The 18,293-nt window shown below is 43.5% G+C and overlaps 1 protein-coding gene across 1 annotated transcript; it reads right to left on the minus strand.

The window, feature by feature from the left end:
- Window positions 1-7,898: 7,898 nt before the first annotated feature.
- Window positions 7,899-18,123, minus strand: pdia4 (protein disulfide isomerase family A, member 4). The gene is made up of 10 exons (XM_035741799.2): window positions 17,838-18,123; window positions 16,208-16,373; window positions 15,786-15,991; window positions 15,370-15,508; window positions 14,937-15,142; window positions 14,643-14,801; window positions 9,647-9,798; window positions 9,351-9,507; window positions 8,900-9,133; window positions 7,899-8,686 (listed from the first exon to the last, which is right to left on the minus strand). Exons 1-10 carry the CDS (start codon window positions 17,914-17,916, stop codon window positions 8,271-8,273), a joined length of 1,914 nt encoding a protein of 637 aa, XP_035597692.1. The 5' UTR covers window positions 17,917-18,123; the 3' UTR covers window positions 7,899-8,270.
- Between the last annotated feature and the right edge of the window lie 170 nt (window positions 18,124-18,293).

Here is an 18,293-nt window from a genome sequence, read left to right on the forward strand (position 1 = left end):
GTTATATACTAAGTGTACAAAATATTAAGAACACCTTCCTAATATTGAGTTGCACCCCCCTTTGCCCTCAGAAAGTGTTCCACAGGGATGCTGGCCCATGTTGACCCGAATGTTTCCCACAGTTGTGTCAAATTGGCTGGAAGGCCTTTGGCTGGTGGACCATTCTTGATACACGCAGGAAACAGTTAAGCGTGAAAAACCCAGCAGCATTGCAGTTCTTGACACTCTCAAAACTGCACATGGCACCTACTACCATACGCTGTTCAAAGGCACTTCAATATTTTGTCTTGCCCATTCACCCTCTGAATGGCACACATACACAATCCATGTCTAAACTGTCTCCTCCCCGTCATCTACACTGATTGAAGTGGATTTAACATTAATAAGGGATCATACACTCATTCCAAAATCATGGGCGTTAATATGAAGATGGATCCCCCTTTGCTGCTACAACAGCCTCCACTCTTCTGGGGAGGCTTTGCACTAGATGTTGGAACATTGCTGCAGGAACTTGCTTCCATTCAACCACAAGCATTAGTGAGGTCGGCCACTGATGTTGGGTGATTAGGCCTGGCTCACAGTTGGAGTTCCAATTCATCCCAAAGATGTTCGATGGGGTTGTGGTCAGGGCTCTGTGCAAGGCCAGTCCAGTTATTCCACACCGATCTCAACAAACCATTTCTGTATGGACCTCGTTGTGCATTGGGGCATTGTAATGCTGAAACAGGAAAGGGATTTTCCCAAACTGTTGCCGCAAAGTTGGAATCACAGAATAGTCTAGAATGTCAGTGTATGCTGTAGCGTTAAGATTTTCCTTCACTGGAACTAAGGGGCCTAGCCCGAACCATGAAAAACAGCCCCAGACTATTTTTCGTCCTCCACCAAGCTTTGCAGTTGGCACTATGCATTTGGGCAGTTGGCGTTCTCCTGGCATCTGCCAAACCCAGATTTGCCCGTCAGACTGATAGATGTTGAAACGTGATTCACCACTTCAGAGAATGCTTTTCCACTGCTCCAGAGTCCAATGGCGGCGAGCTTTACACCATACATCGTTGTGCATGGGAGACGATGCTTGGCATTGCGCATGGTGATCTTAGGCTTGTGCGCGGCTGCTTGGCCATGGAAACCCATTTCATGAAGCTCCTGACGAACGGAGAGTTTGCTTCCAGAGGTAGTTTGGAACTCGGTCGTGACTCGGTCGTAATCTGATTACATTCAGGGCTCCCGAGTGGTGCAGTGGTCTAAGGCACTGCATCTCAGTGCTAGAGGTGTCACTACAGACCCTGGTTCGATTCCAGGCTGAATCACAATCGGCCGTGATTGGGAGTCCCATAGGGCGGCGCACAATTGGCCCAGCTTCGTCCGGGTTAGGATTTGGCTGTGGTAGGCCGTCATTGTAAATAATACATTTTTTCTTAACTGACTTGCCTAGTTAAATAAAAATCCAAAATACTTTTAGATTACTTTCCCCTTAAGAAGAATTAGAAAATACCAACATTTATGTTACCAATTGAACAAAATCTATTGCAGGATAAATCAATATTAAAATGTACATAGCTGGCCATATATGGATGTTACATTTTACTTTATGGGTTGGTTAAAATGGCTTCTTCAAATCCATTGCTTTCTACTACATATAATAATACAATCAAATTCTATCTTTATATTAAAAACCAAAGTCTATCAGAATTACAGTCATTGCAATAAATGTTATACCCCTTGATCTTCAAGAATAGGATTTGTAGATATGGAAGTACAGATTAGCCAAATTGTTTAACCTGAGCATAACTCCAAAAACGGAGCACTTATTAGCCAGCCCTACTGTGTTGTTTATGATTTTGTTGTCATGGAGGATGGATTGGGCTCATTGATTTGTGTTTAAAAATGAATGCTGCGCTCCTGTAATTTCATGCTTTCAGCACTACTGAAAAGTGCTTTTGACATGTGAAAAATGAATGCCGTATGCTGCATTTGCTATGGGTTTATTGTTTACCTTTTTGTTGCTGGCCCTTTATATATTGATAATATGCAGCTGTTAAGAGGACAAATCCACAGATGAAACAATAACAACCCCCCCCCAACTCTGTTTTGGTTAAAGGCTGAGGGATGGGCCTGGAGAAATGTAACCACTCTCAGATTAATAGACAGAGCTAAGGATATACACTGCTCAAAAAAATAAAGGGAACACTAAAATAACACATCCTAGATCCGAATGAATGAAATGTTCTCATTAAATACTTTTTTCTTTACATAGTTGAATGTGCTGTCAACAAAATCACACAAAAATTATCAATGGAAATGAAATGTATCAATCCACGGAGGTCTGAATTTGGAGTCACACTCAAAATTAAAGTGGAAAACCACACTACAGGCTGATCCAACTTTGATGTAATGTCCTTAAAACAAGTCAAAATGAGGCTCAGTAGTGTGTGTGGCCTCCCTACAACGCCTGGGCATGCTCCTGATGAGGTGGAGGATGGTCTCCTCCCAGACCTGGACTAAAGCATCCGCCAACTTCTGGACAGTCTGTGGTGCAACGTGGCGTTGGTGGATGGAGCGAGACATGATGTCCCAGATGTGCTCAATTGGATTCAGGTCTGGGGAACGGCGGGCCAGTCCATAGCATCAATGCCTTCCTCTTGCAGGAACTGCTGACAATGAAGTCACATGAGGTCTAGCATTGTCTTGCATTATGAGGAACCCAGGGCCAACCGCACCAGCATATGGTATCACAAGGGGTATGAGGATCTCATCTCGGTACCTAATGGCAGTCAGGCTACCTCTGGCGAGCACATGGAGGGCTGTGCGGCCCCCCCCAAAGAAATGCCACCCCACACCATGACTGACCCACCGCCAAACCGGTCATGCTGGAGAATGTTGCAGGCAGCAGAACGTTCTCCACGGCGTCTCCTGACTCTGTCACGTCGGTCACATGTGCTCAGTGTGAACCTGCTTTCATCTGTGAAGAGCACAGGGCGCCAGTGGGGAATTTGCCAATCTTGGTATTCTCTGGCAAATGCCAAACGTCAACGCACGGTGTTGGGCTGTAAGTACAACCCCCACCTGTAGACGTCCCGCCCTCATACCACCCTCACGGAGTCTGTTTCTGACCATTTGAGCAGACACATGCACATTTGTGGCCTGCTGGAGATCATTTTGCAGGGCTCTGGCAGTGCTCCTCCTTGCACAAAGGCGGAGGTAGCGGTCCTGCTGCTGGGTTGTTGCCCTCCTACGGCCTCCTCCACGTCTCCTGATGTACTGGCCTGTCTCCTGGTAGCGCCTCCATGCTCTGGACACTACGCTGACAGACACAGCAAACCTTCTTGCCACAGCTCACATTGATGTGCCATCGTGGATGAGCTGCACTACCTGAGCCACTTGTGTGGGTTGTAGACTCCGTCTCATGATACCACTAGAGTGAAAGCACCGCCAGCATTCAAAAGTGACCAAAACATCAGCCAGGAAGCATAGGAACTGATAAGTGGTCTATGGTCACCACCTGCAGAACCACTCCTTTATTGGGGGTGTCTTGCCAATTGCCTATAATTTCCACCTGTTGTCTATTCCTTTTGCACAACAGCATGTGAAATTTATTGTCAAACAGTGTTGCTTCCTAAGTGGACAGTTTGATTTCACAGAAGTGTAATTGACGTGGAGTTACATTGTGTTGTTTAAGTGTTCCCTTTATTTGTTTGAGCAGTGTACAGTTGAAGTTTACATACACATTAGCCAAATACATTTAAACTCAGTTTTTCACAATTCCTGACATTTAATCATTGTAAAAATTCCCTGTCTTAGGTCAGTTAGGATCACCACTTTATTTTAAGAATGTGAAATGTCAGAATAATAGTAGAGAATGATTTATTTCAGATTTTATTTCTTTCATCACATTCCTAGTGGGTCAGAAGTTTACATCCACTCGATTAGTATTTGGTAGCACTGCCTTTAAATTATTTAACTTGAGTCAAATGTTTCGGGTAGCCTTTTACAAGCTTCCCACAAAAAGTTGGGTGAATTTTGTCCCATTTCTCCTGACAGAGCTGGTGTAACTGAGTCAGGTTTGTAGGCCTCCTTCCTTGCACACACCTTTTCAGTTCTGCCCACACATTTTCTATAGGATTGAGGTCAGGGCTTTGTGATGGCCACTCCAATACCTTGACTTTGTTGTCCTTAAGCCATTTTGCTGCAACTCTGGAAGTATGCTTGGGGTCGTTGTCCATTTGGAAGACCCATTTGCGACCAAGCATTAACTTCCTGACTGATGTCTTGAGATGTTGCTTCAATATATCCACATTATTTTCCTTCCACCTATTTTGTGAAGTGCACCAGTCCCTCCTGCAGCAAAGCACCCCCACAACATGATGCTGCCACCCCCGTGCTTCACAGTTGGGATGGGGTTCTTCGGCTTGCAAGCCTCCCTCTTTTTCCTCCAAACACAACGATAATCATTATGGCCAAAAAGTTATAATTTTGTTTCTTCAGACTAGAGGACATTTCTTCAAAAAGTACGATATTCGTCCCCATGTGCAGTTGCAAACCGTAGTTTGGCTTTTTTTAATGGTGGTTTTGGAGCAGAGGCTTCTTCCTTGCTGAGTGCCCTTTCAGGTTATGTCAATATAGGACTCGTTTTACTGTGAATATAGTTCGTTTTGTACCCGTTTCCCCCAGCATCTTCACATGGTCCTTTGCTGTTGTTCTGGGATTGATTTGCACTTTTCGCACCAAAGTACGTTCATCTCTAGGAGACAGAACGCGTCTCCTTCCTGAGTGGTATGACGGCTGCGTGGTCCCATGGTGTCTATACTTGCGTACCATTGTTTGTACAGATGAACGTGGTACCTTCAGGCATTTGGAAATTGCTCTCAAGGATGAACCAGACTTGTGGAGGTCCACAATTTTTTTCCTGAGGTCTTGGCTGATTTATTTTGATTTTCCCATGATGTCAAGCAAAGAGGCACTGTGTTTGAAGGTAGGCCTTGAAATACAGTGGGGCAAAAAAGTATTTAGTCAGCCACCAATTGTGCAAGTTCTCCCACTTAAAAAGATGAGAGAGGCCTGTAATTTTCATCATAGGTACAATTCAACTATGACAGACAAAGTGAGAAAAAAAATCCAGAAAATCACATTGTAGGATTTTTAATGAATTTATTTGCAAATTATGGTGGAAAATAAGTATTTGGTCAATAACAAAAGTTTATCTCAATACGTTGTGATATACCCTTTGTTGTTGGCAATGACAGAGGTCAAACATTTTCTGTAAGTCTTCACAAGGTTTTCACACACTGTTGCTGGTATTTTGGCCCATTCCTCCATGCAGATGTCCTCTAGAGCAGTGATGTTTTGGGGCTGTTGCTGGGCAACATGGACTTTCAACTCCCTCCAAAGATTTTCTATGGGGTTGAGATCTGGAGACTGGCTAGGCCACTCCAGGACCTTGAAATGCTTCTTACGAAGCCACTCCTTCGTTGCCCGGGCGGTGTGTTTGGGACCATGTCATGCTGAAAGACCCAGCCACGTTTCATCTTCAATGCCCTTGCTGATGGAAGGAGGTTTTCACTCAAAATCTCACGATACATGGCCCCATCCATTCATTCTTTCCCTTTGCAGAAAAACAGCCCCAAAGCATGATGTTTCCACCCCCATGCTTCACAGTAGGTATGGTGTTCTTTGGATGCAACTCAGCATTCTTTGTCCTCCAAACACGACGAGTTGAGTTTTTACCAAAATGTTCTATTTTGGTTTCATCTGACATTCTCCCAATCTTCTTGTGGATCATCCAAATGCTCTCTAGCAAACTTCAGACGGGTCTGGACATGTACTGGCTTAAGCAGGGGGACACGTCTGGCACTGCAGGATTTGAGTCCCTGGCGACGTAGTGTGTTACTGATGGTAGGCTTTGTTACTTTTGGTCCCAGCTCTCTGCAAGTTATTCACTAGGTCCCCCCCGTGTGGTTCTGGGATTTTTGCTCACCGTTCTTGTGATCATTTTGACCCCATGGGGTGAGATCTTGCGTGGAGCCCCAGATCGAGGGAGATTATCAGTGGTCTTGTATGTCTTCCATTTCCTAATAATTGCTCCCACAGTTGATTTATTCAAACCAAGCTGCTTACCTATTGCAGATTCAGTCTTCCCAGCCTGGTGCAGGTCTACAATTTTGTTTCTGGTGTCCTTTGACAGCTCTTTGGTCTTGGCCATAGTGGAGTTTGGAGTGTGACTGTTTGAGGTTGTGGACAGGTGTCTTTTATACTGATAACGAGTTCAAACAGTTGCCATTAATACAGGTAACAAGTGGAGGACAGAGGAGCCTCTTAAAGAAGTTACAGGTCTGTGAGAGCCAGAAATCTTGCTTGTTTGTAGGTGACCAAATACTTATTTTCCACCATAATTTGCAAATAAATTCATTAGAAATCCTATGTGATTTTCTGGATTTTTTTTTCTGTCATAGTTGAAGTGTAGCTATGATAAAAATTACAGGCCTCTCTCATCTTTTTAAGTGGGAGAACTTGCACAATTGGTGGCTGACTAAATACTTTTTTGCCCCACTGTACATCCACAGGTACACCTCCAATTGACTCAAATTATCAATTAACCTATCACGCTTCTTTACTCAACAAAACAAAAAAAAGAGACCATGTTTGTATGTGGCGTTAACTCAATTTATTTTAAAAAATTGTTCGCAAACATTTCCGGTATGTGACACGTATTAATGCCAAAATAACATGCAAAACAGGCAAGCCCCCCCAATTATATATTTATGTTTTTGCAAAAAATGTGGGTCTCAGAACAGGTGGGGCTCTGCCTTTCTCAATGTCATTGAAAAAACAGTCAAAGATTTTTTTTCCTCACATGCGTTCCAAATTTAAAAGTAATCCTCAAAGTAATCTTGTTCTTTGAAAGTATCTTATTACAATAGTTCTCCCTTACATGTAATTTATGGTCGGGGGTTAACAGATGACATGACCCTCCCCCATTTTCCATCAGGTAACAATTACGTAAATTTCAACCACTCCCTAAAGGAAACATGAGTGTTGCCATTCATCACACATACTCACAAATCTGAAACCATAATGTGTGGACATCGTACAATCAGTGAGAACCTCACATCACTTGAATATATAGCTACTGTACACCGTGCAAATTGGTTGTTTGTCATGTCTTGTCACATTCGTGTGGGTCAAACAAATTGGTTGACAATAGAGCCTCACACAATGCAGGAAATCCCTGCAGGATGAGCAACTGTAGACAACTGCAGTCAAAACGTCATCTTTGATCACAATTTTTGTAAGGTTAATGCAGTCGACATGTAGGTCCAAGTTGGACAAATTTATCCCCCAAATAGGTGGTCACCACCTTTCAAAGTGATCCAGTTGAAAGCAGCCATTGAGATGAGAACATGCACTCTGCCACACGGAGTATCTGCACATTTGCAAGTGTTACACAGCAGCTATGACACCAAAACAGCAGAGAAGTTGTTGTTCAACCCTCCTGGTTGTTGCAGATATTGACTCAGTTTGTCGTGCATCTAGGTATTCTCAGTCTACCTTTAAACCTGACACATTAAATGCCCACAGTTGCAGGAATGGACATCCCCAAAATTGATACAACATACATGGAGCCTGGCCTCTCACACATCTGTCCAACAGTAAAGCTAAATAGAAAACAATGTTTTTATAAAACTTGAAATTAAAATGTAGTAAAGTGGATCTAAAAACAATTCATCTTAATATAATAACCTCTAATCAGGGAATGATTTAGAAGGGGTGCAATTAATTCAGGTAGATCAGAAAACCAGCAGGCTCAGGACCTTGTAGGTTAAGAGTTGAATACTCCCATCCTATATAATAGGACAGACATTCCTACAGCTGACAAGTAGAATAATTATGCACCCCACACAACACACAGTTCATGTTTTATTTGAAAAGGCTTAGAACTCAGTGCTTACATGCTTTTAGACATGGAAAACAAAAGCAGAATCTCTTGATTTGAACAGAAAAAGATTTTACATGTGGTAAATCAGATACTCAGTAACAGCCCTCTGTGGGGACACTCAAATAAACTCCGACCCCCTAAACACTAGGCCCGAGTGGAGATCTGAGATGGTTGGATACATATGGTGGTAGCGCCATCTTGCACATAGGTGGCTAGGGTGTAGGGGCTAGGAAGGTTTGATTTGGAATTAACAGTCTGCCCTCAGCTCCTCCAGGGCACCTGGAACTTGTAGTCTCTACACTGGCATGGTTAAAGTTCTTAGCTACTCAGAAAGAGATTTTTAAAGTTCATCTTTGCTCTGTGATAACTTTGTGGCATGTTGTTCCAAGAACTTACTAAATCCTTCTATGGTTCTATCCCCACCCTCAAATTTGATTGGGCTCTGCTTGCTGTTGCTAGGTGCAAAGTAGATGGTAGGGAAGCCCTCTGTTTTATAGCTGTCGTGAGGCACGTCATTAGCCGTGGCGTCCATTTTGGCAATGACCAGGTTCTTCTCGTTCTTGTATTTTTTGCCCAGGGCGGTGTAGTCGGGGTCCAGCTTCTTGCAATGACCGCACCACGGGGCGTAGAACTCAATCAGGACGTCTTTCTTGGTATCCATGACAATGTCGTCGAAGGTCTTTCCAACCACTACCGTCACAGGGCCTTTGTTGTTCTTGGGCACCGGCTGGGATTTGATGACGGGCTTCAGTTTGCCTACAGAGAGGGAGAGATAAGAATGGACACAGACATAGTGACCAATGGACACTAATGTATAGTCCATTACACGATATTGGCAAAGACCTGTCACATACGGATGATATTTGGCTGGCTGCAGAGAAGGTACTCAACTCAGGTTAATATGTAACTCAATACAACATCTTGTGGTTTAAAGTCGTGACATTTTATAACAATTGCTGTAAAGCTCACCTTTCTTAAAGGCCATGATGAATTCCCTCAGCACTTCAGAGTCAAACTCCTCAGGCTCCATGGCAAACTTCTTGCCACCATCTCCCAGAATCCCCACATTGACTTCCTCCCCGCTGTCGCTGAGCCCCAGGCTCTTCAGCTCATCTGAATAGTCCTCCTCGTCAGCGATTGCAAAGGTGTATTCCGGGAAATCCTTGGCCACCTCCAGAACCTTGCTCCTCCAGAATTGGGTGGCTAGAACAGAAATAGAAGGGGTTATCAGATATGAGGCATGAGATGAGCTGCAATTAACACCGCCAAGTTTGTCCAACCGCCGGTCCTGGAGGAGAGCTACTGGTAGTGCAGGCTTTTGTTCCAGCTCTTCAGCATGTCAAGAAAAGGTATTATGGAAGCTACGCAGCTTCAGACAATATTCACACAATTTAGGAAATAAGGGGTTGAGGACACTTGCCTTTCCTGAAATCGAAGCCGAAGTCCACACCGTAGTAGACAACGACCAGCGGTCTCTTAGTGTAGCGTTTAGCATCGTTGCTCTGTTTCCTGTGACCCACCAGTGGCAGGATGTGTTTCTTAAAAAAGTCCTGCACCTCAGACACCTCTGTGGAGTCCTGAAAAGGAGAGGCCAGGTTATGAGATCACACATTAAAACATGCACAAATAATTTCAGCATTTTCTTAGGTCAGGAGAGCATGCTTCATTGAAGTCTACTTGAGGTTAGACAAACACACACCTTGTGGACAGACTTACTTTGATGGTGAGTGTGTGTGAAGCTTTCTCATACTTGGACCTGAACTTCTCAGGCTGCACCATGACGACCTGGCCGGGGGAGGCCTTGAGGAGCTTGGCCAAGTCTGAACTGAAGGTATGGAGGAACTTGAAGTCCTCTCTAAGAACATGACCTGGGAGGACAGATAGGAGGGGAACACAGTACAATCACTATTGATCCCCTTTAGAAAGCCTCACCAGGAGCGCAGGAATTTCCTATACACCCTCAATACTAAACATATAGCATGCTATGTATAGTCACTCAGGGTTCGTACAGACCGTGGCAAGTCAAATTCAAGGACTTAAGTACTTTTTCAAGTACTAATATTTATTTTCCAGGACCATCAATTTTTAAAAGTTCATCGCCACAACCTGCTGGGGAACCTTACACGTTATACTCAATAATGTTATTTCGTAGGGCTGTCCCAGACAAAAAATAAATAAATAAATGTGGAGTTCCCTATATAGACACACCCTGTTTGAAGAAAATCATCTACACTGTACTGAGCTCATCTTATGCTTTAAGCACATTGATTAAATAATCAAGACAAACGACAGGGAGCAAGAGATCAAGATAGCCTAACCAGAAGAATATAGCCTAACCAGAAGAATATACACACACATATTCTTCTGGTGAGGATATATACACACACATATTCTTCTGGTGAGGATATATACACACACATATTCTTCTGGTGAGGATATATACACACACATATTCTTCTGGTGAGGATATATACACACACATATTCTTCTGGTGAGGATATATACACACACATATTCTTCTGGTGAGGATATATACACACACATATTCTTCTGGTGAGGATATATACACACACATATTCTTCTGGTGAGGATATATACACACACATATTCTTCTGGTGAGGATATATACACACACATATTCTTCTGGTGAGGATATATACACACACATATTCTTCTGGTGAGGATATATACACACACATATTCTTCTGGTGAGGATATATACACATACACATTCTTCTGGTGAGGATATATATACACATACACATTCTTCTGGTGAGGATATATATACACATACACATTCTTCTGGTGAGGATATATATACACATACACATTCTTCTGGTGAGGATATATATACACATACACATTCTTCTGGTGAGGATATATATACACATACACATTCTTCTGGTGAGGATATATATACATACACATTCTTCTGGTGAGGATATATATACATACACATTCTTCTGGTGAGGATATATATACATACACATTCTTCTGGTGAGGAGATGTATACATACACATTCTTCTGGTGAGGAGATGTATACATACACATTCTTCTGGTGAGGAGATGTATACATACACATTCTTCTGGTGAGGAGATGTATACATACACATTCTTCTGGTGAGGAGATGTATACATACACATTCTTCTGGTGAGGATATATATACATACACATTCTTCTGGTGAGGAGATGTATACATACACATTCTTCTGGTGAGGAGATGTATACATACACATTCTTCTGGTGAGGAGATGTATACATACACATTCTTCTGGTGAGGAGATGTATACATACACATTCTTCTGGTGAGGAGATGTATACATACACATTCTTCTGGTGAGGAGATGTATACATACACATTCTTCTGGTGAGGAGATGTATACATACACATTCTTCTGGTGAGGAGATGTATACATACACATTCTTCTGGTGAGGAGATGTATACATACACATTCTTCTGGTGAGGAGATGTATACATACACATTCTTCTGGTGAGGAGATGTATACATACACATTCTTCTGGTGAGGAGATGTATACATACACATTCTTCTGGTGAGGAGATGTATACATACACATTCTTCTGGTGAGGATATATATACATACACATTCTTCTGGTGAGGATATATATATATACACACATTCTTCTGGTGAGGAGATGTATACATACACATTCTTCTGGTGAGGAGATGTATACATACACATTCTTCTGGTGAGGAGATGTATACATACACATTCTTCTGGTGAGGAGATGTATACATACACATTCTTCTGGTGAGGAGATGTATACATACATTCTTCTGGTGAGGATATATATATTTTAATATTTAAAAAAAAAAAACTGTTCCCGAACCTCTTTCAGCTGGCCTTGGCAGATTCTGCCAGTAAGCTCCTGAAGCTACCAGTAGGTAATGGCTACAGGGGTCATCAAACTTTTCAATTTAGAATGCTAATTTATCTTAATTTCTACCAAACCGCATGCCAGTTATGATTGTCATATGCACATTTCCATGGAACAGTTACATTTCATATACACTGCTCAAAAAAATGAAGGGAACACTTAAACACAATGTAACTTCAAGTCAATCACACTTCTGTGAAATCAAACTGTCCACTTAGGAAGCAACACTGATTGACAATAAATTTCTCATTCTGTTGTGCAAATGGAATAGACAACAGGTGGAAATTATAGGCAATTAGCAAGACACCCCCAATAAAGGATTGGTTCTGCAGGTGGTGACCACAGACCACTTCTCAGTTCCTATGCTTCCTGGCTGATGTTTTAGTCACTTCTGAATGCTGGCGGTGCTTTCACTCTAGTGGTAGCATGAGACGGAGTCTACAACCCACAAAAGTGGCTCAGGTAGTGCAGCTCATCCAGGATGGCACATCAATGCGAGCTGTGGCAAGGTTTGCAGTGTGTCAGCGTAGTGTCCAGAGCATGGAGGCGCTACCAGGAGACAGGCCAGTATGTCAGGAGACGTGGCGGAGGCCGTAGGAGGGCAACAACCCAGCAGCAGGACCGCTACCTCAGCCTTTGTGCAAGGAGGAGCAGGAGGAGCACTGCAAAATGACATCCAGCAGGCCACAAATGTGCATGTGTCTGCTCAAACAGTCAGAAACAGACTCCATGAGGGTGGTATGAGGGCACGACGTCCACAGGTGGGGGTTGTGCTTACAGCCCAACACCGTGCAGGACGTTTGGCATTTGCCAGAGAACCCCAAGATTGGCAAATTCGCCACTGGCGCCCTGTGCTCTTCACAGATGAAAGCAGGTTCACACTGAGCACATGTGACAGAGTCTGGAGACACTGTAGAGAACATTCTGCTGCCTGCAACATCCTCCAGCATGACCGGTTTGGCGGTTGGTCAGTTATGGTGTGGGTTGGGGTGGCATTTCTCCATGTGCTCGCCAGAGGTAGCCTGACTGCCACTAGGTACCGAGATGAGATCCTCAGACCCCTTGTGAGACCATATGCTGGTGAGGTTGGCCCTGGGTTCCTCCTAATGCAAGACAATGCTAGACCTCATGTGGCTGGAGTATGTCAGCAGTTCCTGCAAGAGGAAGGCATTGATGCTATGGACTGTCCCGCCCGTTCCCCAGACCTGAATCCAATTGAGCACATCTGGGACATCATGTCTCGCTCCATCCACCAACGCCACGATGCACCACAGACTGTCCAGGAGTTGGCAGATGCTTTAGTCCAGGTCTGGGAGGAGATCCCGCAGGAGACCATTCGCCACCTCATCAGGAGCTTGCCCAGGCGTTGTAGGGAGGTCATACAGGCACGTGGAGGCCACACACACTACTGAGCCTCATTTTGACTTGTTTTAAGGACATAACATCAAAGTTGGATTAGCCTGTAGTGTGGTTTTCCACAAATTTTGAGTGAGACTCCAAATCCAGACCTCCATGGGTTTATAAATTTGATTTCCATTGATAATTTGTGTGATTTTGTTGTCAGCACATTCAACTATGTAAAGAAAGTATTTAATAAGAATTTCATTCAGATCTAGGATGTGTTATTTTAGTGTTCCCTTTATTTTTTTGAGCAGTGTATAATAAAGTCTTCGTATCTGAAAATCATGTGGATAATCAAAATTCTGAAAGTAACTTCTATTGCAAACAATGTAAAAATAGCCTCCAGAAAGCCAACAAATAAAAACAGTGTAGCCTGCAGGTAGAAAATACCCTGATAAAAATAAATATCATATGAATCACATTGGCTACGCATGGCCTGTCTACAAGGAACTTTAAACATTGTATCAACTAGGTCCAGCCTGAAGCTGGTGCTAGCAAACATGCAATATTGTATAGAATATTCTGGGCCCTCAGAGTTTCCTGTACCAGTGAGCTCTGGACTAACATAGCTGTAGGCTATTTGTGCGAGGGATAAGAAGTGATCAGGTAGGCCTATTCTATTACTTTTCCACCGGATCAGAGCATGACATTGCCATGTGCTCGCCCCTCCCGCCATTGTGCTGAGTGGTTATCAAAAGAGCTGGAACATTTTTACAAATTGACAATCATTCCTCAACGTAGTCTTTCTCAATGCATGTAAAAACAGATTTTGATTCCATGCCGTTTGAGGTGAAGAAAAATGTGAGAATTCACCATCACTGTGGAGCTTAAGACAATCAGAAATACTATCAGATGTGCAAGTTTATTGGCCTACACTTTACATGCAGGCCAGGTAGCCTAGGCCTATTTCTATGGGTAATCTGGTGCGCGTCCTTACGCAACATTGACAAGAGCGCTCCAACCAAACACGTAAATGGTATGAAAACTTGTTCCTTTCAAGTGTAGCCTACGTTGTGCAGTCCGCAAACGAAGTGTCCACTCAGACAATGAGAATGGTAAAAACAAATAATTGAATACATTAACAAATTACTGTAACCAAACAAACATTGTAGTTTACCATTCATTTCTCATCTACTGGTGAGCCATCCTCACAGCCTCTGCAATGTATTAGTCCACTGAGACAGGCATTAATCAGACAGGTGTCTCCTGTTATTTTTTATATATATGCAGAACCCTTGACTTTTTCCACATTTTGTTAAATTTTAAAGCCTTATTCTAAAAGTACCAACTTGAGAAAATGTCAGATTTTCAAGGTGTTCCAGTACCAAATTAAAGTACTTGAAGCACCTTGTGTGCACCCTGCACTGTGTACACCAAAGCATTGTTAATAAAAAATGATTGAATACTTACAGGCCTCTAGGTAGAGGTCGTAGGTCGTATCCTGCTCCGAGGAAAACACACCCACTATGACAGCGTCGTCACCATCTTTGATAAACTCTGACACCTGTTTCACCATCTGCACCTGCTTGGAGGGAGGCCCTGCCTGCTCGCTCATATAGTCAACAATTCCTACACAGAGAGAACACACAGAATAGTTAGAACGCTTGGCTATATCATTACAATGGGACACGTCCTAAAATCCATAATGTTAGCAGATATATTTAATTATTGGGTAGTGTCTGAAAGTCTGAAGTGTGGACATACCACTCTTCTCTCTGGGTCCGTTGTAGTCGAAGGCCTTCCCCTTCCTGAAGATCTTGAGGGTGGGGTACCCAGACACCCCGAAACGGATGGCAATGTCCTTCTCCTGGGTGGCGTCTACCTTGGCCAGGGGGATGGGAGGAGAGCGCTGGCTCAGGTCCTTGGCTGCCTTCTCATACTCTGGAGCCAGCTGCTTACAGTGGCCACACCTGGAGGGACAGTTAAAAGAGCACCATAACGCTTCGTTAGGCAGGAACAGTCATGAAGCTTCATATAAAGCTATTTTATCACCTCCACTCCTTTACTAGATAGAAAACACAAAGGAAGTGATATATTTCATGCGTCAGACCAGTGCAGATGAAGAGGAGACAAGGACATGAAGTGACTAGATCATTGAGATGCATCCTAAACGTTGTCTGGAGGTGGACTGACTGACCATGGGGCGTAGAACTCCACAAGGATGATGTCAGCGTTGTTGACCACATCGTCAAAGCTGTCCTTGGTCAGCACCAGGGTTGCCTCAGGAGGGGGCTTCCAGTCTGGCTGGGCCACCTCCTTCACTTGAGCCACAATGGCTGAAACACAACCACAGTGCCCACATTAATAGAGTTACTAAACTGAAACTGGAAGGGGGTTGCAATCCAGTTAGGTTACCTCTTTCACTCGAGCCACAATGACTGAAACACAATCAGTTATAACATTACCAATGCTACTGAAGTGAAACTAAGATAGTAGCCTGTGTACCAGTCCGTTTCCGCTTTAGTCAAACAAGGTCAAGATGTACTAGCGTAGTCAAATATAGAAACAGAGACAGCCAGGCTACCAGCTCAGTCTTGTTAGTGGTTGTCCTACCCTGCTCATTCTTGGCGCCATCATACTCCACAGGCTCCCCCTTCTTCATGATCTTGAAGGTGGGATATCCCGACACCTCAAATCTACTTGCTAAGGAACTGGACTTGGTCGCATCCACCTTGGCCACAGGGATAGGGGGGTCATTCTCTTTCAGACTCTGGGCGATCTTCTCATACTCAGAAGCAAACTGCTTACAGTGGCCACACCTGGGAGAGGGGAGGAGAACAGATTAGAGAAGTGTCAATCAAGGGGGAAATGATTTCAATGGTGCATATATCCCATGCATTTGAGATGAAGGCCTTCCGGTTCTCACACTGCATTATCGGCTACCAAGAGCTGCACAATAGATGTGGATGGACACGTCGCCAATGACTGACAAATATTGACTTCTTATTGTCAACTCTCCCTTTACGCAAACTTACCATGGGGCATAGAACTCTACCAGCACAGTGTCCTTGCCCTCCATGAACGTGTCAAAGTTGTTGTCGGTCAGGACCAACACTCCGTTCTCATCCTTCACCTCTGTTCCATCATCTTCATCATCCTCATCATCCTCTTCATCGTCACTGTCATCAACCTCATCGACTTCTGCAAACATCATTGATAACACTGAAATCAACAGAACATCTAGCAACAAGTCAGGACAGCGCAGTTGGGTTTGCGTTGCAACAAAACCTAGCTCTCAAACCCAGGGGAGCTTACAGCAGGCCCACCTTTTGGGTTCTCAGCTGAAAGCATGGAACATACAATGAACAAAAATAAATGCAACATGCAACAATTTCTCAGATTTTACTGAGTTTGAGTTCCTTCTACTGTATGAACTGTAAATTGAAATAAATTCATTAGGCCCTAATCTATGGATTTCACATGACTGGGAATATAGATAGGAGTCTGTTGGTCACAGATCCCTTAAAAAAACAGCATGGTGGATCATAAAACCAGTCAGTATCTGGTGTGACCATTTCAGGATCTCATCACAGTATCTGTGCACTCAAATTACCATTGATACAATTCAATTGTGTTTGTTGTCCATTGCTTATGCCTGCCCATACCATAACCCCACCGTGGGACACTGTTCACACCATCAGCAAACTTCTCACCCACACAACACCATACACGCTGTCTGCATTCTGCCCGTTACAGTTGAAACCGTAATTCAGTCAGTTACAATGCCGAACTGCAGTCAGGTCAAGACCCTGGTGAGGACGACGAGCACATAGATGACCTTCCCTGAGACAGTTTGACAGTTTGTGCAGAAATTCTTTGGTTGTGCAAACCCACAGTTGTATCAGCTGTCCAGGGTTGCTTGCCAGACGATCCCACACATGAAGAAGCCAGCTGTGGTCCTGGGCTGGCATGGTTACACATGTTCTGCAGTTTGGACATACTGCCAAATTCTCTCAAATGTTGGAAGCGGCTTATTGAAGAGAATTTAACATTACATTATCTGGCAACAGCTCTCGTGAAATTCCTGCAGTCAGCATGCCAAATCGCACACTCCCTCAACTTGAGACATCTGTGGCATTGTGTTGTGTGACAAAACTGCACATTTTAGAGTGGCCTTTTCATTTTCCCCAGAACAAGGTGCACCTGTGTATTGATATTGATATACCACACCTGTCCGGTGGATGGATTACACTGAGTACAGTAATTGTATCTTTAGTATTAGAAATGTTTGTCATTCCTATAGCAGTTAAGTTCCAAATCTTTCCAAACTGTATCGCGTGCAAGGTGTATTTGCGTTTAAACTGAGCATTTGTGCAGCGTCGGGGTACTTTCCTCACAAGGTTAAATAAATGGGATGTCCAATGACCCAATGTTATGCAATTAGTCATGCAAAGAGCTAAACAAAACCACGCTGTAACGTTACGGAGTACGCACAACATTCTATAAAAGCTAGCCAGCAGTTAATAATTAGCGAGCTAGTCACCCAACTAGCTCGCGAATACGAGCTGACTGGCTAATTATAACGACAGAAGAAGCCAGCTAGCTAGCGTGTACACGAACTGGCAAACTTAATTCATTACTAGTTAACGTCAGCTAACTACTTACCATCTTCTTCACATTGGATAACAGTGGCAAAGTGGGCAACGCCAAGCAAGACAATTAGCAGCAGCGCTATCTTTCTCATTGTCAGGTTTTCCAATGGGATGCTAGCCGTGTAACGAGTGAGACTTCTCCCTTTCAGCTAGTAACTGATGAATATAATTACATGGGTCTATTATTAGCAATCTCTGTAGCGCTTGATCATTCCTGAAGTGAAGTTACACTGATCTTTGGCTTGTGGCTTCATACAAACTAGAAAGACTTAAAAATCACGCTCCCCACCTCCCAAAATTGAATTTGTCTGACTTGCCACGTTCTAATTGGCTGTCATCGTCGGTTTTCCTCCAATTGCGTACCGCCACTTAATTCCTGGATCCTGTACGTTCGAGGGTGCCATTGGATAGTTTACCAATTATTGTAATTTCATTGGACTGAATAGACTACTGTTTTTCAAAGTGAACA

Source organism: Oncorhynchus keta, chromosome 28 (assembly GCF_023373465.1).
Source record: "Oncorhynchus keta strain PuntledgeMale-10-30-2019 chromosome 28, Oket_V2, whole genome shotgun sequence".
Classification (NCBI taxonomy): domain Eukaryota; kingdom Metazoa; phylum Chordata; class Actinopteri; order Salmoniformes; family Salmonidae; genus Oncorhynchus; species Oncorhynchus keta.